At 38.6% G+C, this 25,900-nt stretch overlaps 1 protein-coding gene across 1 annotated transcript in view; it reads left to right on the plus strand.

The window, feature by feature from the left end:
• Nucleotides 1-10,354, plus strand: part of LOC121643564 (short transient receptor potential channel 7-like) — a 62,864-nt gene extending 52,510 nt beyond the window's left edge. The window contains exons 8-12 of the mRNA XM_041991038.1: nt 1,357-1,552; nt 1,985-2,206; nt 3,972-4,052; nt 4,937-5,012; nt 6,513-10,354. Of these exons, the coding sequence (XP_041846972.1) occupies nt 1,357-1,552; nt 1,985-2,206; nt 3,972-4,052; nt 4,937-5,012; nt 6,513-6,652 (715 nt within the window). The 3' untranslated portion in view covers nt 6,653-10,354. The remainder of the gene's footprint in view (nt 1-1,356; nt 1,553-1,984; nt 2,207-3,971; nt 4,053-4,936; nt 5,013-6,512) is intronic.
• The last annotated feature ends 15,546 nt before the right edge of the window (nt 10,355-25,900 follow it).

Genomic DNA, 25,900 nt, shown 5'->3' on the forward strand with positions numbered 1-25,900 from the left:
GCAGAGGCCAGACTGTTTAATAAACATTTCTAATAAGCAAGAAATGAGTTGGTCAATGCTTAACATGTTGCAAGTAAGCACAATGTTTCCTGGAAGGTGAGTATTTTCAAGTGTTGAGCAATGACAGAGCATATTCTTAGTTTTCCTTTGTTTAAGCTCGAGAGAAAGAATACACACTCTCACAGATCTTGTATTGAAGATTAAATAGATGGGTTTTTTTTCCTTTCTTCTTGCAAGGTTAAAAAGCCAAACTACCCAGAGGAGTCTGTATTTCCATGTGTGTGAAATAGAAAGGAGAGGAGAATCTATCCCTGTGTGTTTCAATGTCTGCCTCTGTCTTTTTATGCATGTGAGAGGGCTTTTTTTTCCTTTGTGCCATCACCTATCTTTCTGCATGCCAATGAAACTGTCTGAATAAAGTTCATTTGGAAAAAGCTCACAACTTCAGAATCTACAGAACTTCTCTCTCTACAGTCTCTTCTCAGCTGCATCACCTTTAGCAGTCCAACCAGCCCACCTTTCCCTCCCACTGTGACACCTCTCTGTCATCTCAAACCCATGCTTGCAACTTATGGAATTTTAAACAACATACTGTATATGTGGCTGCAGGTCATGCAGCTTTGTTTTGGCTTGTGTCTGCTTCTCAGCAAGAACACACACCGGGTCATTTGACTGTGGACCCTACAAACAGGAGAAAGCTTCTTTTTTTTTTTTTTTTTTTTTTTTTAAACGAAGCAATAGCAGTGCTTAATTTATCCCTCAAAAATCTCAGAGGAAAATACCAGTGAAGCTTAAGAGTTGCCCATATTTCGGCCACAGGGATGAGAAATTTAATTGACAATGACATTCAGCTGAAGAAATTCATTTGACTGCCATGAATTTTTGAACATGTGCCCTGTATTTGATGTAATGAACTTTGGGCCAAATTGTGTAATATCTTATAAGCCAAAACTCCCAAAAAAATTAAATATACACAAATTTAAAGTTAACTGCAGTGTTTTTTTATATAAAGGTCGACACAGGATGGAGACTTAACAAACTGAGTTTTATAAACTGTGATCTCTTCAGTGCTGCAGTGAAATCATCTGCTTTTGTTTTTGTGCAGCAAGGTACCTTGTGTGTGTGTGCGGGTGTAAGTAAATGTGTTAAGATGTGAGTGATAGAGACAAAAATGGGATAAAGTACTTAAAGTGGTCATGACTCAGTGAGTTTTTTATCAGTGCTACCCCGTAAATCTCACAAGGAAAAAATCTCATGCACGAAGTCTCTTCATGTGTGTGGCAGCTAGCGGCTAACAGTCCTCTTGTATGTGTGCTGCTGTCAGGTGCTGATTCCTCACTGTCTGGTTTTTCACAGGGTAGAGGAGAGCTTCAAGACTCTTTTCTGGTCGATCTTTGGGCTGTCTGAAGTGATCTCAGTGGTGCTGAAGTACGACCATAAGTTCATAGAGAACATTGGCTACGTGCTGTACGGAGTCTATAATGTCACCATGGTGGTTGTTCTTCTCAACATGCTCATTGCCATGATCAACAGCTCTTACCAGGAGATAGAGGTGCGTAGTCTGTCAATAGATAAAGGGCATAATGTTGTCAACAAGTCAATAAAGATCATCACAGCTCATTTCTGGCCCTGCAGGAGAATTTGAGTCACTTTAAGAAATGCCAAGAGCTACTGAAGATCAATATAATGACATCAGACAAAAATACAGAAGGAATAATGAAAGAGAATTCACACTTTAAAAGTGTCACAAAAGTAGAAGTTGAAACAAAAGCTGTCCTATTTTACCATATTGAGTGTCTCTTCTAGCTGCAGATGTTTACTTGTTTATGTTTTGGTGACTTTTTTGACTGAGCAATGTACGGAATTGATTATCTGTCCTCTAGAAGTCAAAGGGCTCAAATAAGTCGTAGGCAGTTCTTTTGTTCTGTGTTGTGACTTCACTGATTACCAGAGACCTCTTCTTTCTTCTGTTTCTCTCCTGCAGGAAGATGCAGACGTGGAGTGGAAGTTTGCCCGTGCCAAGTTGTGGCTCTCCTACTTTGATGAGGGTCGCACCCTGCCGGCCCCCTACAACCTGGTTCCCAGCCCCAAGTCCTTCTATTACCTGGTCCTCCGCATCAAGTCCTGTCTGGTACACCTCTGCAAGGCCAACAGTCGACGCCACAACAACGAGCTGGAGTTGGGCATGCTCAACTCACAGGTAAAGGTCAGTAACTCCTTTTCCATCCACCCATTCATTGTTGTCAACTTACATCAGGTCATATCTGCACTGATTCTCAGTTCCACTAAGTATTCTTGGGCTACACAAGATGTGTAAATGCCTCATTCCAGCTGTGGATCTTTTAAGTACTTTGCTTCAGCTGTTATACAGGCCTCTTGTTGATCTTTCTTTTCGTGCATCATTTTTAAACAGTGGCTTCCAGAAGATTTTTAACCCTTTTTTTCCTTAAAGAGACCTCTTCTTTCTGAATGTATTTCTGAAGTCACTGAAAAACTATATATAAACTACCTCACATGCATTTCCTGTTTAACTGACTCCCTCTTGGCTAATTTAGCTGTTTCCTAAGTGTCTTCAATTAGTTTTTGTTATCAGTTAATGGCAAAGCAAATAGCTGCACCAAAACAATCTTCAGATTGTGTTAAATGTGAAGTGTGATCAGATGACTCTGTGGATAAGAGTCAGAAAATATAAGATAAGTCCACTGCAAGACAGCAATGCAGCACCCCTCCCTCTCACGGACTGTCCCTCTGAATCAGATCTCTGTAATGAAAAGAAAGTCTTGCGTGAAGAATACAGAAAAGAACATTTAATACAGAATCAATCTTAGCCGTGGTCTCGTCCGCAGGCATTTCCTCCACCCAATTCTTTAGCAGGAATGGCTCCCCTCAACTGAGCTATTAGTCAGCCCATTGCTTCTGTCTGCTTTTACTCAGATGCACAGGCAGGTTTCGGATAGGGACAAGATGGGTTACACCCTGCTGCTCCTACAGTTTTCTGCAAATTTGACAGTTTAACTGAGGCAGAGGCAGGCAGGTGTGGCATGCGATCAATGCATAAGCTCACACTAGACAACAGTACAGCATCGAGGATGTCAAGTGAGATTTGGAAATAAGAGCATCAAATTTCTGAGCCAGTGATTATTTTCTTCCGGTGCAAGTGTGTGTACACTATTTGAGAAAATTGAAGCTGATTGTGTTTGTTTCATGTGTTTCTAAAGATAAGCAGGTCTGTTGTATAGTGGGCATATTTATCAATAACTGAACAAGCCTTTGGTGGTACATTTTCAGGAATATTCATATGTGCAAATGATATGAAAAATGCATAAGTTTGAATGTTTGATAGTCCATGCCCCTACCCTTCCCAGTGTAGACAGTACTGGGACTGTAATGCCAGTCCAAACTGTTGTTCACAACAGTTTGGAAAGAGCAACAGAAGATGCAGAAGTCAACAAAGCAGGATTTTGATAGAGACTGAAAAATCACTGAGTACACAGCGAAGAGATTTTAGCTTTGGTTTTTGGAAAACCTCCACATGAAAGATGTGTTCCTCACTCACATAAAGCTGAAACAGTAGGATCTGATGATCAATAAAACAGTGAGTGGATAAAAAAAATGGATTTGTCCATCTGCACCTTTGGAGAATGGAATATTGTTGCAAAGCTTTAATATCAATCAACTTTTGCAGCATAGTGATATGTTTCCTGGGTTCTGCAGCTTCACTGCTTACACTATAGTGAGTAGCTGCACGTTCCACGAGTCCACACTTGAGTTAAAACTCTTCTTCACACTGCAGTGTGGAAGTGACACACATGCTAGAAAGCACAACCGTGAATGTGGAGGAGATCCACAAATCAGTTGATAAAGTTTCACTCAGGTCACAAATGGCAAGCTGTGCCTTTCGTTGTTTTGTTTCCAGCATGGTGTTGCCTCCTTTAACAACCTTTTCAAATGCCTCCATTTCACTTTTGCAGGATGAACGCTTCAGAACTTACCCACGACCAGGAGAAGAGTTCATCCAGAGAAAATCTAGAAAACACCCAACCAGATATCAGGTAAGACTGTGACAGAATGGAAAACAGAAACCAAAGGGAGGGTGGAGAGAAGATAAGATAGAGCAGAATGACAAATTTGGTGGCGTCAGGAGGAAGAATAAAAAACAAGACAAAATAGAAAAAGAAATATTTAAAAAAAAAAAATAAAGGTGTAAGGAAAAAAAAACTGTGAAATACAGAGAGAGAAAGTAAACTTGGCTGGGAGGTGTTGAAAAGGTTGAAGGAAGATATGAGGAGGTTGGCTGAGGCAAGAAAGGTAGAGGGAGGGAGGGCAAAAGAGGCAAGACAGAGGAGGGAATTTAACAAGTTTGAATAGAAGGACATCGACTGAATGGAGGTGGTAAAAAAGCAACAAAGTAAGTTGGAAATTGCCTCTAATGAGCTCTTTGAGGGAGATTGAGGGCAAAGCTTTCAGTACACGAGCTCAAAGTACATCACTGCAGAGGAGAAGACAACACTCTTCACACTTTTCCTGAGGGAAATCTACCTTATTTCACAGGTTCACTGCACTTCTTTCTCAAACTTCCCTTTCTCTGAGTTTTTATAAACCTTGCACACACACTCAAACTTAAGCAAACAAAGTGAGGAGATGTTTCTTGATTAGACATATATAAGCTCACTGTGTGGTGACAGTTTGCCTCCATGCAGAGGCTGACTGCTTGAGTCTTGGCAGCAGGTGCAGCATTAACAGCCACAAATCAATACTCAATATGTCACACAATAATCTCAGAGACAGTGCGGTTCTCTACCACTGTCGGCATCATTTTGTGTTTGTCAGCATAATGTGACGGGAGTTTGCTTTCTGAATAAATTTTGCATGCATTGTCGCATCACCTTGTCATGTCCTTTGTACTTAATCTTCCTCTTTCCTCTCCTCTTCATAGAAGATCATGAAACGCCTGATTAAACGTTATGTGCTGAAAGCTCAAGTGGACAAAGAGAGTGATGAAGTCAATGAGGGTAGGGTCTCCTTTTTCATTAAGGCAAACTTAAAATGTGCCCTTATGTGCTACAGTATTAGGGTGTATGTGTACATATGAGAGGTGGGAATTAATGTGTGTCTAAACACGTGTGAAACTAAGTGTAAAACGTAAGCTTTCATGCTTGGATGAAAGCTGTGCATGACTGCACTGAATACAGTCTGTTCCTATACTATACTCACACATTTTAACTACAGGTGTGTTTTGTGACTTTGTGTCTACATCGGTGATTGACAGCTTCATGATTTTTTTTATCATAATTCAACACACAAGTCTCGATAATGGGTAGATTTGCATGTATGAACATTATTCCAGCTTTTGAACCTTAAGTGAATAGATTATTCTATCTGGATATTTCATTTAAATATAAATTCACATTTACATGTGTGTAATACCTTCCTATTGTAATGTTTGCACACTTCCAAAGTCATCCATTGATCAATGGGGATCAATGGATGGTGCAGGAGAATTTTCTGCAGGTTGAATGAAGTAAATCTGTGCCTAACTGAGCTACCTTGACACAAGTAAAAAGGCACACACCTGTCTATAAGAACAAAGGGCTAGTCTGTAGAAAAGGGGAAAGCATAAGAGATCATTCCTGCAAACTTGGAAGTATCTAGTAACTTGGGAAGCCTGTCTCCAAATATGGATCAAGATGGGAATAACCTCTAGATTAATTAATTCTTTATACCCAGCCAAAAAGGAGTAAATGTGGATAAAAACAACCTTTTTAAAATTGACTAAAAAGTTACCTCTCGGATCACAAGAAGCTAATTTCTTAAATCCAAAGGAACAAAGTTCAACTGTCTGGTAACAATTCGTGTAGTGTGTATGAAGGAAGCCAAGCACTGAGCGTCACCACATCTCATTATTTTTAACAAATATTGGGAGAACTATGAGGTCAAAGGGCAGGATGGAAGAATCCTGAGTGAAAAGCTTTTCTAGAATGTATGAAGTTAGGTTAAGGGAACAATTCACATTCTAACAAGACAGCAACTGAAGCAGATTTCAGAGAAAACTCAGGAGTGTTTTCAGACATATCTAAAATGTTGTGGAGTGGCCTAGCCAGCGCCTAAACCTGATCCCACTGTAGTGTCTCTGCTGAGCTTTGAAAAGGGCTGACTAATGCTCCAAATCCAACCTGACTGAGGCTGAAATTTCATTCTAGTAAGAGTGGGAGAAACCTCCAAAGGAACGATGTGTCAAGCTTGTCTGATCATTCCCAAGAAAACCGGAGGCTAAAAATCTACTTTAATCAAATTCTAAATGAAGTCCCTGAATACTTAAAACAAATGAACAAAACTTCCATCATTGAAAATTTTGTGCAGATTAATAAGAACAAAAGTAGATAGACCTCAGAGGGTGATATAGGAATATGCTGTAGAAGCAGACCGGCTTTTATGTCTTTGTTCATGCTCACACATCCGGATTGCTGCTAATTCACTCTCCTCCTCTTTTTGTTTTTGCATCGGTGTTGTAGGTGAGTTGAAGGAGATCAAGCAAGACATTTCCAGCCTCCGCTATGAGCTCCTGGAGGAGAAGTCCCAGGCCGCCGGAGAGCTGGCTCTGCTCATCCAGCAACTCGGCGACAAGTTTGGCAAAAACACCATGAGACACTGACAGGCTTTGCGAGAGTGGATGCAAGGAGGGAGGAAAATGTGAAAAAGGGTGAAATGAGGAGGAGGTGGGAGCAGAAAGTAGGATCAGACCAGGTATTTTTATGACCTTGATAGTATTAGACGGAGAGAAAAGTCACCAAGGAAGCAGGATGTTTATGAGAATGGACAGGATGAATAGAGTAGTAAAAGCTGAAGGTGTAGAAACTAGGTAGATTGAAAATTTGCTAACCTAGGGTAAAACCCAAGTGCTTTGTTTGTGTAATGACCAATCAGAGAAGAATGTGAACAGAAGATTGTGACTGCAAATGAGCAGGAGGTTAAACAGTCAGGGGTGAAGTAAACACCACTGCAGGGGTTTTGTGCTGTCAGTTCAGTTTTAATTAAAGCCAGTGTCTTCAGGGAGTGAGAAAAGAGAGGAGGAAAGGGGCTCCCAGGCTGAAAGGGAGGCAGAAGAAGACGAGTGAGGAGAAGAACACAAATATGAGGAGATATGAAGAGGCAACCCAGGCCCCAAGAGTGATGCAGAGCTGTAATGAGAGTCCTGCATCAGTGCATCGCCAATTCAGACCAACCCAGACTGGGGAAGACACAAAGAGCAGCAGGAGACCAGTAAAAGACCATTAAGAAAGATAACTTAGAAACTGCCACTGTTTTTTTACAATGAAAAAAAATAGTTCCACTGTGTGTCTTTATTTTATCATGCCTGTGTGAAGTAATGCACACACCAGGCTATCTAAATAATACTCTTCCATCTAAAATTATGATAAAAGAGGAATCAGGAAAGATTGATTTTGTGTGAAAGTCAAAAATATTCCTTTGAAACAATCAACTTTATACTCTAAATCACCTATAGTTGTGTTTTTGCTGCACAATGTTATAATTGCTCATTTTATCATTGTCAAATAACAAAGTTTGGGGAAATCTTTTACAGAAAAAAAAACATAGAATGTGAAAATATAAAGTGAGAACTTTGTATGACTCCTCATTCACTTCCTCTGAATTTTAAATGTGCATATTTTGAACAACACTGAACCAACATGACCCACATAACTGCTGTGCATGTTCTCCCTTTTTATTGGGCCTGTCTCCTACAATACTAACCCGAAAGTGACACGTGCTCCAAGAGATTTGTTTACAGCTGTAAAAAAAAAGAAAAAAGAAAAGAAAAGAAAAACAGTAGTTTCGAGCGAAGGTGAAGCAAGGGCATTGGAAAAATGGAGAAAATCTCAGAGATGGTGAAATATGTTTGAATAGGAAGGGGTTTCAAAAAAAAATGTGAAATTCTTCTGCAGAAGCTGGAGTCATTTGATGGTCTTGTTTTGGTCTCTGGAAAAGTATTTAACATACTGCTGCACAAAGTTTTACAGCTTCACCAGTGATTTAACTGACATGTGAGTACAGGGGTAACAGTGGAATGATAACTTTAACTAAAGACCATAGTGCAATGTTATAACGCAAAGCAGTCACACATGACACGAAACATTTTGTTTTTACATCTGACATGCTCAGATGTTTTCATAAGTCCCTTTCAGACAAGCAGCCTTTTCCATTAATCTGATGGTAACTGAATGTGTCAGTGTCATGTCTGCATACTTTTTACTTAACAAATTGACACAATTTGGCGCCTATTAACATGAGCACATCACTTTTTAACAGGGCGGAGGTCTGATCTGCATGCAGTGACATAAACGTGTGAGCAAACATTAGCATTTGCAACAGTCAATCAGTGTTTGGGGTTGAGAGGTTTAGTTGCAGCATCTCCTCTGTCTGACACAGGATGCATACACTCAATGGTCACTTTATTAGGTACACCTCTTCAGTTTTCTTGTTTACACAAATAGCTAATCAGTCAATTACATTGCAGCGACTCAGTGCCTTTTGGCATGTTGACATGGTCAAGGTGACTCGCTGAAAATATCTACTGAGTGGCAGTTTTTTTGGATGAAAATGCCTTGTTGATGACAGAGGTCACAGGAGATTGGACAGACTGGTTGAAGATGATAGAAAGGCAAATAACCACTGGTTTCAGCTATGGCATATAGAATATTATCTTTAAACACAACATGTTGGAAGCTGAAGCAGATGAGCTACAGCAGCAGAAGACCACATAAGGAAAAACAAAGTTTTTATCTGGTGTGTTGACTCTCGATTTCAGCTGCCACGTTCAAATGGTGAGGTCAGAATTTGGTGTAAACAACATGGCAGCGTGGATTCATCCTGCTTTTTTTCAATAGTTCAGGCTGCTGGTGGTGCAATGGGGGATATTTTCTGGCACACTTTGGGCCTCTCTGAACCAACTTCTTCTGATGGTTACTTCCAGCAGGATAATGCACCATATCACAAAGCTCAAATCCTCTCTAACTGGTTTCTTAGACAATGAGTTCACTCTACTGGTGGAACAGGAGTCTCATCATGGATGTGCAGCCAAAAATCTGTAGCAACCGTGTGATGCTATCATGTTAAAATGAGCTAGCATCTCCAAGGAATGCTTCCAACACCTTGCTGAATCTATGCCACAAGTGTTACACACATCTGACAACATCATGGAACGAATCTCTTCTTCTGATCTCAGTTGTGTCATCCCTTCAAGTGCTTGTTATATTTTTTTAAGTGATGCATTTTACGGGATGTTTACTAGAAGAAAAGCCTTGTTGCTTCTCCTCACATCTGACCATTTACTTAAAAAAATTTACATCTAGTGACAAATTTGAGTAGGCGGTGGTTGACTGAAGGTATAAAGAAAATTATTGTTGACATAATTTGGAAACACAACATTTCTGATGTGGTTTATTATTCAAACAGTGTAGCATAATTCTCTTATTTTCAGGATCAGCTCCCTTAATGTTCACTTTTGTATACAGTTCCTGTAAAAACTCACTAAAACTGTCATTTAGATCCTTTTGCTAAATGTTAATAGAAATGTACGATAACAGTGTGAGCATGTCAGTAAAGCAGCTTTTTAGAGTTAATAAATGGGTTTACAAGCATCCTACAGTGATTTTTGTTGGATTCAGAAAAGATATATAACAGTTCTTTTTAAAAAAGAAAAAAAAGAGTGTGTGGTGTTTGAAAGAGAGAAAGAGAAACAGAGAAGTGCTCAAATGCTTTAACACCAGAACATCTGTATTCTGTTTGTCTGTGGATGCTCTCAAATATGATTGGCTTCCATAAGGAAGGGTCAGCAGGGGATTCTGCAGTTGTTACAAGTAGATGACGGCTTCTGTTGCATTTGACTGAAAAACAGTTCAATGAAATATAAATATATGCAGCTATATTTATAATAAAGCATGTTATTCAATGATAGGAGAAAACCTCTAGAGCTAAAATCCTCCACTCACCAGTAGGTACAGCAGGCCCACACATACTTCCTGGCAGCATTAGTATTTAATCTGATGGCTCTAAATGTAAGGAATGTCTTTTTATATAGTTTCTTTTTTTTCTTTTCAGATCTATTAATGTTATATAGAGCCCAATTTTCCTTTAGATAAGTAATGGGACTCCAAGTTGTGTCTATTTAAATTATGTGTAAGAACTGCTGATTATGTGAAGAAACAGGCAGACAAATAAAACTCCCACAGGAGGTTTTATGTCTCCTGCAAAGACAGATTACCTGGAATACTGTATTTTTAACTTGAACACAAGAAATATTGAATACACTAAAATCTTGTACTGTATATTGTCATATTTTTGACCCTTAAATTAAACAGAGTATGCTATAAACTGGTTGTCTTATTATTGACTCACTTTGTTTGTTTGTGTTGAATCTAATTAGGCAAAGTATTCAAGGTTTGTCCACCAAACCAAGCCAGTCAGTGTGTGGCAGGTACTGGAGCAAAAACAGACAGGTGGCTGCAGTGAAAGTCACAAAAGTGTGCTTTCAGAACTGATGCAATGATATCGGAGCTGAAAGCAAATATTGTGTATTTATTACACTGCACAATAACATATGGGGTAAAGTACATGTAACATTTTATTTTTGTACAAAAACATACCCACTGATATCACTCCAGAACATCTAATAGATGCATTGGTCTACTGTAGACCGTCATGCAGTAAGCAAGGATTCTGAATACGGGTCCATGCAGCCTAGCACAATTCCCACAAACTAATATCCCAACAGGTGATTGACTGAAAGAACAAGCTCGAAAGTGTTTTCATAAGTCCTTGGGCCACTACCACTAACACTTTATATTGGCTTGGCAAGATTCCACAATTCTGTGAAGCTCTACAAGAAAGCTGATTCAGATCATTTTACACTATTAAACCTTTTAGTGACCCCATCGTGCGTCATGAACGGAGCCTGAACAAGAAATTACTTTAACCTTTCTATGCTAAGTTGACCCAAACCATGTCTGCAAAACTTTTCCCACAACACGACAGAGATCCCTTCGCTGTAGGCATCATGCAGTCAGCTCTGTAACCCTTAGTTGTTTTTCTAACCCACATGCACTTGCTTACTTATTAAAATTATGATGACAAATTACTCTTTTAATTATAGTGCTTTTTTCCCCCAAATTTTTGCAGACCTGTGGTTTTTGTGAACTCTCAAATGAACATTCATCTTTGTGGTGAGTACTTTATGCTCTGCAAAGCTAACTCATAAAGACCTGATGCAACGTTATAGAATGTTAGAGTACATATCTGCAGGGCAGCTCAGGTCTTTTTATGATTTTTTTTTTCTTTGAGCAACAGGCGCCTTTGTTTTTCCTCAAGAACTATTCTGCTGACCACCATGTCTTTCCACATACAGTGTCTACATATGTTTAGCATTCACTACAGAAACATCAGCTTCTTCAGCATTCTGTAGAACAGAAGTTCCTGCCCAGCAACTGGATGATCCAGCAAAGAACTGCATCCCAATCTGAACCCATCAGAGCAACCCTCAATACTAATGTTTTAACATTGTTCACAAAGTTTGTCAATCCTTAGAGCACAATTTTTACCTAAACTGAAGAGGTTTGTTTTTGTTTGTTTGATTGCATGGAGATGCTTGTAAGCCCCTAAATCATTTAACATATATATAAATTATATATTTCAAGTCTCTAAATTACTCAAATTAATTTTATTTGCCGATGATACTAATATTATTTTGTTCTAGAAATTATTATAACAAACTAATTATGACTGCAAATATTGAATTACATAAATTTAAAATTACTATGGATAACAAGTTATCACTAAATATAAAAACTAAGGTAATTGTTTTTGAGCTGAACAACCAATGAGGCACTCACACTGGATGGGCTCCAGATTCAGACATTAACACTAAATTAAACTGACATTATGAGTGGTTATCCCATTCGTATGGGACAGTGGGCCATTATAATTTATCAGTATCACTGATCAGCAGCACACGGAGACTCCAGATCCCATTTGATGAAATCAAGTCCGCCGGCTGATGTCAAGTTTTCTGCATTAATAAGGCATTAATTCCAGGAAAAATTACATAAATTTATAATATTTAAACTGTGACTATGATCAAAATAACAATAGAAAGGTTGTGATTCTAAATGAACCTTAAACAGATTATAGAATACAAAACCTAAACAAACTTTTTGTATTCAGAAAAATTCTCAGATTTTGTGAGTTTGTTGTTACGTGGTTGCTGTGGATGCGATTACATGCATGGCCCGTTTCAATTCTGTTTTGGCCCGTCTGCCAACAGTAGGCTGCATTCCATTTTAAATTACAGTCGGCCAGCGGTCTTAGGCGTTTATAGGCTTTGTCTATGTATGTTTTCATCATGCATCTTTATAGAAGATATCACACATTAAATCCTGCTTTGCTATCATTTGACCAGATGAGCTGGAAGGAAGAAGCGGCTGGAAAAGAGTAAGTCAGCCATCTTCCTGTGACCCAACCCAGATAAGCGAAAGAAAATGGATGGATATTTAAGGTGAATGGACACAAACGCACATACAAAATTATTACAAAATTAGACAGCAAAACTTTTACAGTTTACCAAGAAATTTTAACGCTTTTTCACATAAGCTTCTTCAAGTGAAGGCATACCATACACAGTTTTCTGTTGCTGTTTAAATTTTTCTGACTAAACAGACAAGTGTACTGGTTGCACAGGTGCACTGATTTTTTGTGTTGGTGGAAATTCATAGTAAATCCTACAAAAATTTATATATATATAAATGACAAGATATTATTTGTAAAAATTTTCATAGATCAAATAGAAAAATCAATACACTTAGTAAAAGTTTAAATAAGATTAAAAAACAGAAAAATATCAATGTGCATGTCTGTAGAGGTAAAATATTTTATTTTAAAAAATAATACTGTTTTGTATTAATTCATGCGCCAGAGGGTTAAGTAGCACTATAAACACTATTTCAGCATACCTTCAGATGTTTACGAGACCTCAGCTCCTCCTTACCTTCAGCTCACTATGTTCTCTGCATTGTTTCAAGATGTCACTGGAAGACACGCTTTTATTGTCAAGACTGCTATTAGATAGAGAGCAACAAACACTATAAAGTTGTCACAAAAACCTGCCTTAAATGGTCATCTCTAAATATCTCAGATGTTCTGTCATTGTCTTCATCTTAGTTTGTGCTGAATGAATAGGATGTATGACACAGCATTCCATTCATTTAGAACGTTTTGTGACTTAGATGCTGATAGAATAAAATAGATGTTATGTGTGTACATAACAGGATGATTTAAAACCAAGAATTTAAGTTTACTTGAACTTCTAAGAAGCTTAAGTAAACTTATATATTTGTTTTACTGAAACGTCTTTGGGGCATCAGTGGCTCAGGTGGTCCAATAACCAGAAGGTTGGTGGTTCAACTCCCAGTCAATCTGCTGTTATGTCTTTCACCCTCCTTGCCTCCAGTGTCGGCATTGCTGGTGTATGAATTTGTTTGGTGGTGGTCGGACAGACTGTTGGCGCAAATTGGCTGCCATGTTTCTGTTAGTCTGCCCCAGAGCAGCTGTGGCTACACCGTCATCGAGTATGAATGTGGTGTAAATGAGTGGTGGATTCACTGTAAAGCACTTTGGGTACCATGAAAAGTTCTATATAGCTATTTAAATAAATCTAATCCAATATTTCCAAAGATTATCCATCATCAGCCAGAATCTCAAGAGGAGAAAAACCTTTGGTTGTCAAAGACGACTATCCATTATTCAACCTTTTCATTCTCTACAGTCCTTCAGTCACAACAGCTTTACACAGACCAATATAACATACCAAAATACTGTCTGAAAAAAGAAAATTATTTCACCTGCTGTACAACACATAGACAAGCAGCTATCTGTAGTAATAAAGTCAGTCTAAGGAACACGTGCCTCTGGAAGTTTACAGGAAATTTTATTATCTCACTTCCTTCAGGGCTTTCTCTCAGACCTCTGATATGAATTTTCACCTTAAAGGCATTACTCAGTAACACACGCAGTCAGTGTGCATTTCTATGTGTGTGTATGATCAGCATGTGTTTGTGTTTTGTCTGCTTTAATCAGGAGACATAATGTTATGGAATCTGTTTATGCTTGGTTGTGTGTGCCTTGTTAGCTGACATTAGCCTGTTTACTTGCATACAAGACCTTGGAGACTTCATTGTATGTGTGCATGCTTGTGTGTGTGTGTGTGTGTGTGTGTGTGTGTGTGTGTGTGTGTGTGTGTGTGTGTGTGTGTGTGTGTGTGGAGGGGAGGGGGTGGGGGGGGGGGGGGGGTGTTGTGTTTGCGCAGCACAATATAACTGACATCCCTTCTCTGGTGTAATTTGTCCCAGAGGCCAGAGGCAAGGAAGTGTTTCTCTTTCTCTTCTCTCCCTTTTCCTTCCTCCCTCTCGCCTCCTCCATCTGTCTTTCTCTGTTTCTCTCTCTCTGGGGGCAGAGCAGTGAGCTATGTGACCTCCTGCCTCTGAAAGACAAGGATTCCAGGGATTTGGAGGAGACAGTCATCTCTCTCCAACACCCGCTCAGGAAAAACTTAGCCACATTCACATGTATAAAACAAATGCTTGTATAAACACAAACCTATGCAGCAGCTAACCCTACCTGCTATGTTTGTAAGCTTCAACACACCCAGTGAGCTCAGACACGGTCTTTGCAGAAAATCTACACATATTTCACACTCACTAAAGCACAAACACATGCATACTTGTGCAGGTTCACACACACAATAATATCTGGCACTGTGGAAAGGCAAAAGCTAACTTGCTTGTACACAAACAAAAGGTTACATTAATATATTGACAAAGGCATTAACACAGACTCAAATGCCTCTCTGTGGCTCTTGAGACAAGTATTGTTGACCACTTTTACACACACAAAAATACAACTGCAGCTGCTATACAAGGCATCAGTCACACCCTTAAGCTATATCAGTCTACATTATCTCATTAGAGGAAAGCCCTCTGGGGGTGACCTCATCAAGAAAACCCTCTTAAACCAAGCAAAGAACAGCTGTAGCACAATAAGCTGTCACAATCTTACTATCATATCGATTTATTACTGAGGACTGTCGCTTAATTATTCTCATACATATCTTGTCTAATTTGCTTCATTCCAGTTTTACAAACCCCATTTCCATCAAAGCTAAAGCAAATCTGTGATTTATTGATTCATTTCCACCTTTATTTACCAGACACAAACACAAAGGAAATTGTTTTCCGTTTCTTCACTGGCAAACTTTATTGTATTTAGAAAATTTAAGCAAAAATTAATTGATGGCAGCAACAAACTAAAAAACACTGAAAAGAGAATTTTTGTATTACTGTGTTTCATTAACCTTCCTTTTAATCACATTTTTTGTTGTTGTATATTTAAAGAGGGAGCTGAGAATGCAAGAGGAATCTCTGTTTTTGCTGAATACAAGATTTTTGCTGTTTAACAGTCTTTGATTATCATCTGATTCTCCTCTGCATAATGTGCCATGCATTTTCAACAGAAGACAGATCTAAACTACCAGCAGTTTAATCTGGCACATGGCCATGCTGTTTTAAGTTGTTCAGAGTGAGGCCTTTCATTGTCCTGCTGAAATAAGTACAAACATATCTGCAAAATAATACACAATATATCATTTATCTCTGCATCAGTGGTACCTTTATACAAATGCAAGGTAACCATACCATGAGCATAGACACATGTTCATTTAAATGAGCCTGTGCACAGAACCCTTGTTGGTGTTTCTAAGCAGAGTCTATAAAAAGGTTTCCTACTTGCCTTACATAGTTTAGGTAACATTTCTGGAAGCAACAGCAAAATAATTTGAGTAAAAAGATTTTTTCACAGTACTCTTGAGCCTATGTAACTGTAATGATAGTGTAGGTGTGGTTTCTTGTAGTGTGCTGTCTGGGGGCTCAAAAAGGCATGTGAATCAAACAGTAGTTTTCTAGCCTTGCCCACTATGCACTAATTTTTCTCCAAGCACATTCAATCTTTTTGACAATGTTATGAACTCTCAATGTTGAAAGACTGAATTTCGTTGCAATTTTGCATTGAGTTTTATTTTTAAAAACTCCTATACCTAATCTTGACACCTTCACCTGTCACCAGCGAATTTGTTGATTGTGCAGTCTTGCAGAGCAGTTCCACCTGTGTGTTCTTTTCTTTTGTGTGGGTGTGTGTGTGTTGCTGGTATAAATTTGTATATAAATGTACATTTTCTAAATATAATAAAGTTGTTCAGTGAAGACACTGACAATCACTTTGCTACATGTTTATTTTAAAGCGGTAGTTCACCCTAAAATTTGTTTGTTTTTCTGTATAAAAACAGTATTACTTAATTGTGATGAAAACCACATATACTGTTGATAAAATGTGTATTTATTTATTTTAAAAACAGGATTTTGTGGGTAAAAGATGGCTCATAACTACAGCGTAAAACCAGGTTATGTTTGTCGTGACATAGAGAGGTATCTACGTATTGAGAAAATTTTAAAAGCCCCACAGCTCCTCCCTCAAGATGTAGATAGGCGGGTCCTCGCATAGCAGGCATAGAAAAACACGCCCACCAATGCATATGAAGGGATGTGAACTTATCTGGTGTAGATTTGGTTTCAGACTTTTATTCTTTCACAGAGTTTCTGATGAAATATTCCTGCAGTGGGACGGATTTGTGCTTTTGAGGGGTGTAAAAGTAACACTTTAATCTTTACCTGCTGATCCTCATCTGGTGACAGACAGCAGCTCAAATTGTGGCAGCAGCAACTTAGAGCGGCACTTCCTGCAGCTGCCACAACCTGCCGCGAGTCTCCACAGCTTTCCATAGCTGGTGGAGGTGTTCACAGGCCAGGGTAACAGCCCTAATGGCTCAGACTGATACGGTTCAGGACCACCTTGTTTATGTGTAGCTGAGGAGATTCAGGAGGGAAAAATCTTCCACCTCAAAGACCACTCTGGGGCGTAGGTGCTTTGTGAATCTCGTTTTGCATCTTGCTAGTGAGCTGAGCTGCTGTCTGTCAGTCATTTCTGCCTGTGTATCCTAACCTGCCCACTCTCAGCTCCATGATCACCCCACACCTCCCACTCCAACCTTTGCAGTTTCAGGCATTTTTCAAATTCAGCAGTGGGTGGAGTTACGCAAAAAGTAGGGTGTGTAGTTACACTTTAAAGGTTTAAACACACTACAGTTTCCAAATTTACGTTTCTGCATTTTAGAAAAACTTTGTGCTTCACTGACACTGCAATCTGTAAAATGAATCACAAGTCCACAGTTTTGACACTTCTGTTATGAATCCCTGTCATTGGTAAAACGCCAATATCTCATTTCTGGAGCAGTCAGGGGACTGATTGAGGACATGAGGATGGGGCTTTCAGGAGGCCATCAAACGGAAAGATTTGCCAAATATTTACCAATCCCTCAAAGCCACCCTGCACTGGTTTAGGATGGATGGAGGACCTGAAATGATGACTCTGACAGGCTCTCCAGGTGACTCTGCTGGCCCTTGAGGTAGTAAGCTGCCAAGCTGAGGAATCTGACTTTAGTCAGCCATATGTATCAGGTAAATGTGTCAGACATATGTCTGTGTCATTGGATTACTTTTTTCCTCAGATGTCACAATTCTCACCATCACAAATAAAATAAAACAAAAACATACTGTATTATAATGTGTTATAATGGCACAGAATTTCTTCTAATGAGCCAATCTGATCAAACCAAAGCTCTGATTTATGCAGTTGTGACTTGTTGTGGTTTGTAGAGGATATCAGTAATGATTAGTATTATTAATATTTATACTCTTCACAGCTTAATGAAATGTGATCTTTGGCCTGCAGATTACCTTAAATGGGCAATTAAACATCCTTACTTTCCTTTGCGAACGTGTTCATTACACTTTCTACAATATACAATACATTTATACATATACAATTTTGAATGCAAGCTTTATTGTGTTTGTGTTGAGTGTATAGATGCTCTATGTTTTTACTTCATAGTTTCTAAAACTGACTTAAACTCTCAATGGAGTTTTATTTAAATGAAAAGTCTCCTGTTTAATGTTCAATAAGTGGACTATGTACTATTTTCAATTAAAAATCATTCATTCATTTTCTGCACCACTTATTTTAATTCAGAGTAGCAGGGAACTGAGAGCCAATCCCAGCAATTAGCAGGTGAGAGGCAGGTACACCCTGGACAGGTCGCAAGTCCATCGTAGGGACAACACAGAGAGACAACTAACCTAACATGCATGTCTTTGGACAATGGAAGGAAGACAGAGTACCCAGAGAGAACCCACGCATACACAGAGAGAACACAGAAAGGCCACTATTTGAACTCCTCCCCAGCGGTGCTAACCACCACACCACCTTGAAGCTAGTGATTTAAAGTAATTGATTCTGTAATTTACCTTTTAGACTGCATCTGTTGTTACATCACTGCAAATTTCAAATATTTATGATCACCTTAGAATTTTAAACATCCATCATATTTCTGAAGTCAGAACACAGAGGATCCTTTAATACAGTATGTCCAATTGGAAATGTTTGCCTTATTGATACTGACAGCTGCCACACGTATGGGAAGGTGCACCCAGACATTCCTGCATTTTCTCATTCATTCTCTTAGATGAGTGAAAAAAGAGAATTAGTGAGATATAGATAGGATGTTATGTTAACAATAGCTGAGCCGCTGCTTGTAATATACACCAATATTTTCCTTTAGTTTATTTATGTACCTAGAACATAGTTTCCCTTTTATGGGCTATCCTTAGCTGTTGAACTACTGTTAATCTTCTGGCTTTCTTTCCCTTTCCTTTGTCACTTTTTTGTTATGTGCATTCACTTAGCCTCATTTACTTTGCCTTTCTTTGTTTTATCCCTCTTTCTCATCTGTTGTTTGTGTGTGGTGTGTGTTTGTCTCAGTAGCCCTTCAAATTCTGTTACTTTCTTTTCACCTCTGTTCCATCTATTTTCATTTCACGTCATGTCACCTATGTGTCTGTTTGGCTCTTCCCATTTCTGTCACTGCAATTTTGAGTGAATCATATACACAGACATGCAAACTCATGGTGGGGTCAGAGACTACAGTATGTCCTGAAAGCACCACTGGTTCTGTGATTTCCCATTCCCATCTGTTTGCTTCCCTCCTCCTTCATTCCCTCCCTCGGTTACACCCTTACAACACATCTCCTCCTTTCCTCCCCTTCTCCTCTCCTTTCATCCATGTCTTTGTTTTGATATCTCAGACTTTTGGGCTGAGTCTCTGCTCTGTCGCTCAGCTACTGAACCAAGGACCCATCCCACACTCAGATAAGCACCCATTTACCAGGGGCACGCCCTCCTTTCCTGCCCAAGACCTTCTCTACTGATCCTGAACACGAGCCTCCCCTGAATTATTCACATTTTGTATTTAGACGAAGAAGAGAACAACAGAGAAGCTGAATCTTAATATCTTTGCTTCTCATGATGTTTTTGTAAAGCTCAAGATCATGTTGTTTTACAGTGACCTATAATGACTTGTGAAAAAAATACTTGATGTCACACTAATGCAAGCATCTAAATATAAACAAGAATCTGCAAAAAGTTAAAATTTTTAGATATTTTCAAACTCACTCATTTTGAAACAATACAATTACTAAATGTTTCATTCTTCTCTTGTTCTAGATTGAAGCTGTCAACAAAGGTTTTAACTGGCCACAACAATCAGCCATAACATGATGACCACCCACCATTGGGTGATGAGGATGTTAGTAATAGATTCTGTGGCTTGTGATGTGAGGTCTTCTTGAATTCTTGGTATCTGGGGAGTTTAGAGGCTGAGTGGAGACTCTATCAGGACATGTGTCCACTGCTGTCAAGCTTTGGGGTGTTGCTGCTGCAGATTGTTTTGCTACCTTTGAGTCTTGTTTACATTTACATCTATTAAAAATGCATGGCACATTGGCATGGCAGAGGAGAATCAGATATTTACATTAGACAACATGAAATTGTTGTGTTAGTCCTTCTAAAATTGTAAAATAAAGGTTACCAAGGTAGTCTGATTAGGATCTTATAAATCATACTTCAGACTAAAACACAACTAGATAACACATCTGCACAGATACATTTAGTTAGACTCAACCTGACCAAGACCTGTGATGTGGTTTGAAGAAACGGGTTCCCCTGATATATATTAATCATTAGGGTGATGACTGTGTGTGGCATACATTGTGCATGCATTCTTCTTTATTTCCTTGTATCAAATAATCTTTTGTCTTTTAATAATTTTGTGATTTGAATTAAAACACTTTGCATTAACATAAATGGTTCATTTGTATTCATTTCCCAGAAATTCTCAGATTCCTTTAACTTGAGTGAGTCTTGCTTGTTTTTAGGATTCTTTTTTATTTTATTTTATTTATTTTTATTTTTTTATGTCTTTGTTTTTAATTCTCGTTGCCACAAAAGGCAGCATTTGGTGTTTTGGAGCGATGATGAAGTGACTAATTTTTCAGCATCTGATTTCTTCCATTGGGAGCGTTTGATGTGCTGGGAGGGAATTTCTATCTTGTCAGGTGATTTTTTTCACAGAGGTTACAGATAAGATGAACTGCAGAACATGAACACAATTACAGAAAGTGAGTGAGGATGAGACATTTGCGCGTCACAGTCTGTGTTTGTTTAGGACTAGTTGGAAATCAGTCTGACTGATAATAGGAGTGTATTGACATAACAGACAAAAAGAGTCCTCCCTGCTTCTAGCCATTAGTCTTCATATTGTCTGTGAAGGGTGACTGCCTGTTTTCTCTCTTTCTCTCTGTTTATGTAAGAGTGTAGCAAAGTGTGTGTAATCCAGATTGTGGTTTATACATGCCAGATGACTCCTATAGCTATGTGTGTTCGCTTGTGCACATGCATGTAGGTTTTCTTGTTTGTCTTATGTGTGACTGGAAAGTCTGTCTGAGAGTATCTTTGTTATCAGATGCCAGATGCATTTATTATTGTTGTTTAGAATTGTGTATCATTAGTGATTATGGGTCTTTAGCACCCTTATTTTTATGAGGCAGTGAAGCTGTGTAAAGCAAAAATGGATAAGCTCAATATACACTGTATTTGGTTTGCTGTTGGACTCCTGGTGTGGTGAGTGACTACAGCGCTCTGTGGGGCTCATGCTGAGGAAAGCAGAAAAACAAAGTTATTCTTTCATGAGGCAAAATAAACAAAACTCAGCAGACTAAAGCAATTTACCTCGAAGGAATTGGCCGTAACAGCAGAGTAAATCACCCTTTTGACTAAAGATTACCTACTCTTTTGGTATTGCTCCTTAGTTCGCCCTCACTTGACAAGGCATAATTTGTGGTGACTGAAACCTAATGATGTGAAACAGTGGCAGAACGCTTTGAGCAAAGAATTTATGAATGTTGATCCTTTCCCTCCAGGAAAGAATGGAAAAGAAGGCGAAAAAAGTAGCAACCCATGAGCAGATCCAATTCTCCAGTTAGCTGACTGTGCAGAGGAGTGTGTGTCATTGTGTGCACTATCGGTGTGTTTAAATGAGAAACAGACCGAGTGGTGTGTAGGCTACACAAACATAATCCCTGTTGACTTGCATGGCTTGCATGAACATTAAGCCCCTTTTAAATCTCTCTTTTTCCCACTAGTAAAACAGCATTATTAAAGTTTAGGTTAAAAAAAATCCTCAAATTTTAAGTTTTTCTTGTTTATCTGTCTGCTGTGCATGGCGGTGTTGCAGGGTGTTTTTTTCTGGATTGGAAGGATTAAGGAACCGTAAAGGGTGCAGTAATGGGAGGAAATGAAGACGGACAAAGAGAAGTTGAAGAAATAAGACCACACAACTGACAATGAAAACAACAGGATGTGAAATGTGGAAAAAATAAATCTGGGATGTACAGAACCTGTGTTATATATGACCCAGATGAAGAACGCACAAACACACAGAAGCAGGGATGCCATTGTTTTGTGTATAAAGATGTTTTGGAAGAAGAGGCCACCACAGAGTTTGTGTCCCTTCATGATGTTTGTGGGGGTAAAGAATTACAATTCAGTCCTAATTAAAATTCCTTTGTCATAGGTTACAGCTAATGAACAAAGGCTGATAACTGCATCAGTCAGCATGCAAAACAGTTTTCTTTCCTCCTTTCAACTGAACCACATGGCCTGATTGTGAAGGCTGGGGCCTATCTTCACAGTTTTGGAAATTTAACACAGATCATCAACTGAGATTTTGACAAGCTTGAACCAGATTTACTGTATGTATATGTAACATGCACGTGCAATGTGGGAATGAGGACAGCAGTCAGTGGAGAGGCAGTGCATCCACTTCTAGAAAGCAGGGCAGTTTTTCTCCGTCGCTTTGGCTTATCTACTGAAACAGGCTGAACATTCTTTAAACTTAAAGATCTATTTCATGGGACATCAAAGCTCCACTGCATGTCTTCAGAAGGTATTATCTCATCTGATGCATTTCATTCACGCTTCAGAGCCAAGTTATTGTGTCAGTATATTGACCTACACATTGTGAGTCATTGATAAACTTCTTGCACAACATAACCGATTTGTCATGTCACAGCATAACAGCTTTAACTGAACAGAAAACATGTAATAAGTATGTTTGTCATGAGCTCCACAATGTTAGAGTCCATGGTTGTAAGCTTTGAGATGATGATGTATCTCTAAGCTGTTTTCTGTAGAGCAGGTCCTCTAATGGAAACTGTCATATCTATTGTTTATTCATACCTTAACTTATGACTCTGCCCCACAAGCAGCATGAGTAAATTTGACCTCATGTAAGCATTTTCACACCAGAACAGATGTCATTATTGAGTGTGAAATCTAATCTAGTTGGCTTTACATAAAAACATATATTCAAACTTGTTGCCTCAAAAAAGTAAGTTTTAGTTCATTTAAGTGATTGAGCACGAAAATGGTTTCAATTTGCCAAACTTTTCCGAACTTGATCAATTTGATTTTGCTGTTAGTTCATGAGGTTGTGAAAGAAACTTGATTTTATAAATTTCACATAAATTAGAAGAGATGTTTCACAAAATGTTGGTTTTATTTTCAACACGGGATGATTTCAAGTTCACCTTACTTAAAGTACTTGATGAACTCAAAACTGTTCTTGTTTTGCAGCAGATACTTTGGTGTGGGCGGAATTTCTGCAAAAACTAATGCCAGACCACAGACGTCTCTGTGACGGTGCAGCAGCTGCCTGGATAATTAGTTTTAAACACAGGGATGAGCAGCAACTGGAGAGCAGTCACGTGTTGTCTGCTCTCTGAAACTATGCTGAAAGGTGGATTATTGAGGTCAATATGGAGACTAGAGCATGTTTCCATAGCTGTTTAGCTAAGAACTGGTTTCCTCACACCAGTTGCTGTAGGGAGATCATCAAGGGTGACATGGAATGTTTTGTTTTTGTTCACTCACCCCTATAGGGAGATTTTAGTGTCTAGTTAATCTCATGCATGTATTTGGATAGTGGGATAGAGCAGAGGCTCAAAGCAGAGACCGTTTTTGTAATATTTTACTATTCCTAAATAATACATAACAAAAAGATAAAAAAAAAAAAAATCTTTCTGAAATCACTCTAAACGTTGTGTCATTTGAATTATTGATCAAATAAATAAGTAAATAATAATAATTAAAAAAAGTCATTTTAAAAAGTATTGTGTAATTTCAACTATTACTAATCTGCCAAAGTAAAAGTGCAAGATGATTTATCTCTAATTTGTTTTTATAAGGGGTGAACAGCATTGTGGGAAACCCTGCTTCCCCCACCGTCATCAATCCTTGTGATTACACTGATTCAACTTTTGTATGTTATATTTGTTTTACATTTTGCCCTCCAAAGTTCATATAACTTATTAAGGATATATATATATATATATATACAAAGTCCACAGGGAGGAAAGACAGGATGGACTGAGCTTTCAATCATGGACCTTCATCTGACATAAGATGGTGACCAACATATGTTCTGTACCACAAATCTCACAACATGTCATTATTGTTTTTTGGAGTGGGTTGATGTTACTACCATGTAGAAGTACTCTATGTTTATATGATAACTTCAGTTCAGTAGAATTAAAAACAATTCATGTTTGAGCTAAAATACATTGTTGTTCTAGTGCAACCATCATCATGGACACCATTTCCACACTTCACACGAGGTCATGAGGTCATTCATATGTGCCTGGATGCACACATGGCACATTTAGATCAAGATAGTTAATAAATGGCAAATCGTGTAGGATGTCACCATATAATTTTTTTTTTAACTCTCACTTATTATTTATTGTATCAAGAAGACTCATATATGAACTTGTAACCTGAACTATTAGCCGAACATCAAGTAAGCAATTACGGGTGGAAGGAACAACGCTGTCATATTTTCGCACACAGAAAATTCTGACAAAGTTGGTTCAATATAGCCTGATATTATCCCACACAATGAGAGCTCCAACAAATGAAATCTGGTTAAACTAAGCCACCCTCCTGTTCTACTGTGAGCTTTCTGTAAAGTTCATATAAAAAGACAGGGCCCAATGTGTGGAAATGTGTGTTCACAGCTCACACTGTAAAATCGCCTTTGGTCTAGTGTGTTGTGACATTGCAACTCAGCCTCTTCTATAAAAACAAGTATGTAGGTTGCTTCTCATTCTTCCTGGTCAAAATATTTCAAGTTCATTTTGCCACTTGACAGCTAACTTGCCAATATAGCAGCATCAACTGTTTCAGGTCAGAGTTATTTATGGAATCCTATTGGACCCTTTTGCAGAGGATCTGAACAATTAAAGAACAACTAATAGGTTGTGACACATTTTAACATTTTGTTAAGAACCAACTCAATCACTGTTTTTTGTGTACACACACACACCCACACAGACACACACTCCTTCAAATTAATGAGAAATTATAACCTTTTCAGTTCTAATCAGCAACAAACTAATAGTTTACAGATAAAAACCTACTTTCAAAACATAACAAAAAGATCTTTTTAAGGATAAAGCCAAAGAAAATGAGAAACAGCTGTAACAAAGAATATTAAAGAATAATAAAGAAAGACTGGATTAGACTGTAATCTCCTTACCCATCACAATTACTGCTGTTCCTCCACATATGTAAACAGTGCTTCGGGCTGTTTTCAGATTTCCCGAGTGACACACACATTCCACCAAACACTGTCTAATCCTCTGTGTTGGTGAATACAGAGTTTACGCAGGACACTGCAAGCCATTTGTCTGCTATTTGTAGACTAGTTCGCCTCGAACAGGCTGCACTCACATTTATGTCAATGTGGTATCAAAGTCGTTTTCCAATTTAAGATTGGATTACAGTATTGAATGGTGAGAGTGTTAGCGTGTGTGTGTGTGTGTGTGTGTGTCCCTCTGTCCTTGTTCTCTCTTATGCCTGCCAGGCATTCTGTTGAGAGAGAGCAGGTGCAGATGAATATGAAGCAGATCAGCATAGCTTGGGGCTGCCCCCCCCTGCATGCACACTCATGTCAGAAACATCATATAAGAGCAAACTGTCTTCCAATCTTCTTCATCTTTAGCACCTTTTTTAGAGCAGCAAAGTCAGATGTGTTTTCATACAGAGCAAACATGTCGATGCTCCAAACACACATGATTGAGAAATAATTTAGAATTCAATCAAAACTTTCCTGACTCGCTTTTTGTCTGTTTATTCCACATTCGGGTGAGTCATGAGACCCAGACAATGACCTATACCAGGTAGAACTGATCTGCAGTTTAATCAACCCCATGACTTCATACACCCACTATTCTCACACCTTTTCTTGCTCTCTCATCACTTCAGTGTGAGACATTCCCCACACTGGCCTAGAAAT

This window comes from Melanotaenia boesemani, chromosome 7 (genome assembly GCF_017639745.1).
Source record: "Melanotaenia boesemani isolate fMelBoe1 chromosome 7, fMelBoe1.pri, whole genome shotgun sequence".
Taxonomy (NCBI): Eukaryota; Metazoa; Chordata; class Actinopteri; order Atheriniformes; family Melanotaeniidae; genus Melanotaenia; species Melanotaenia boesemani.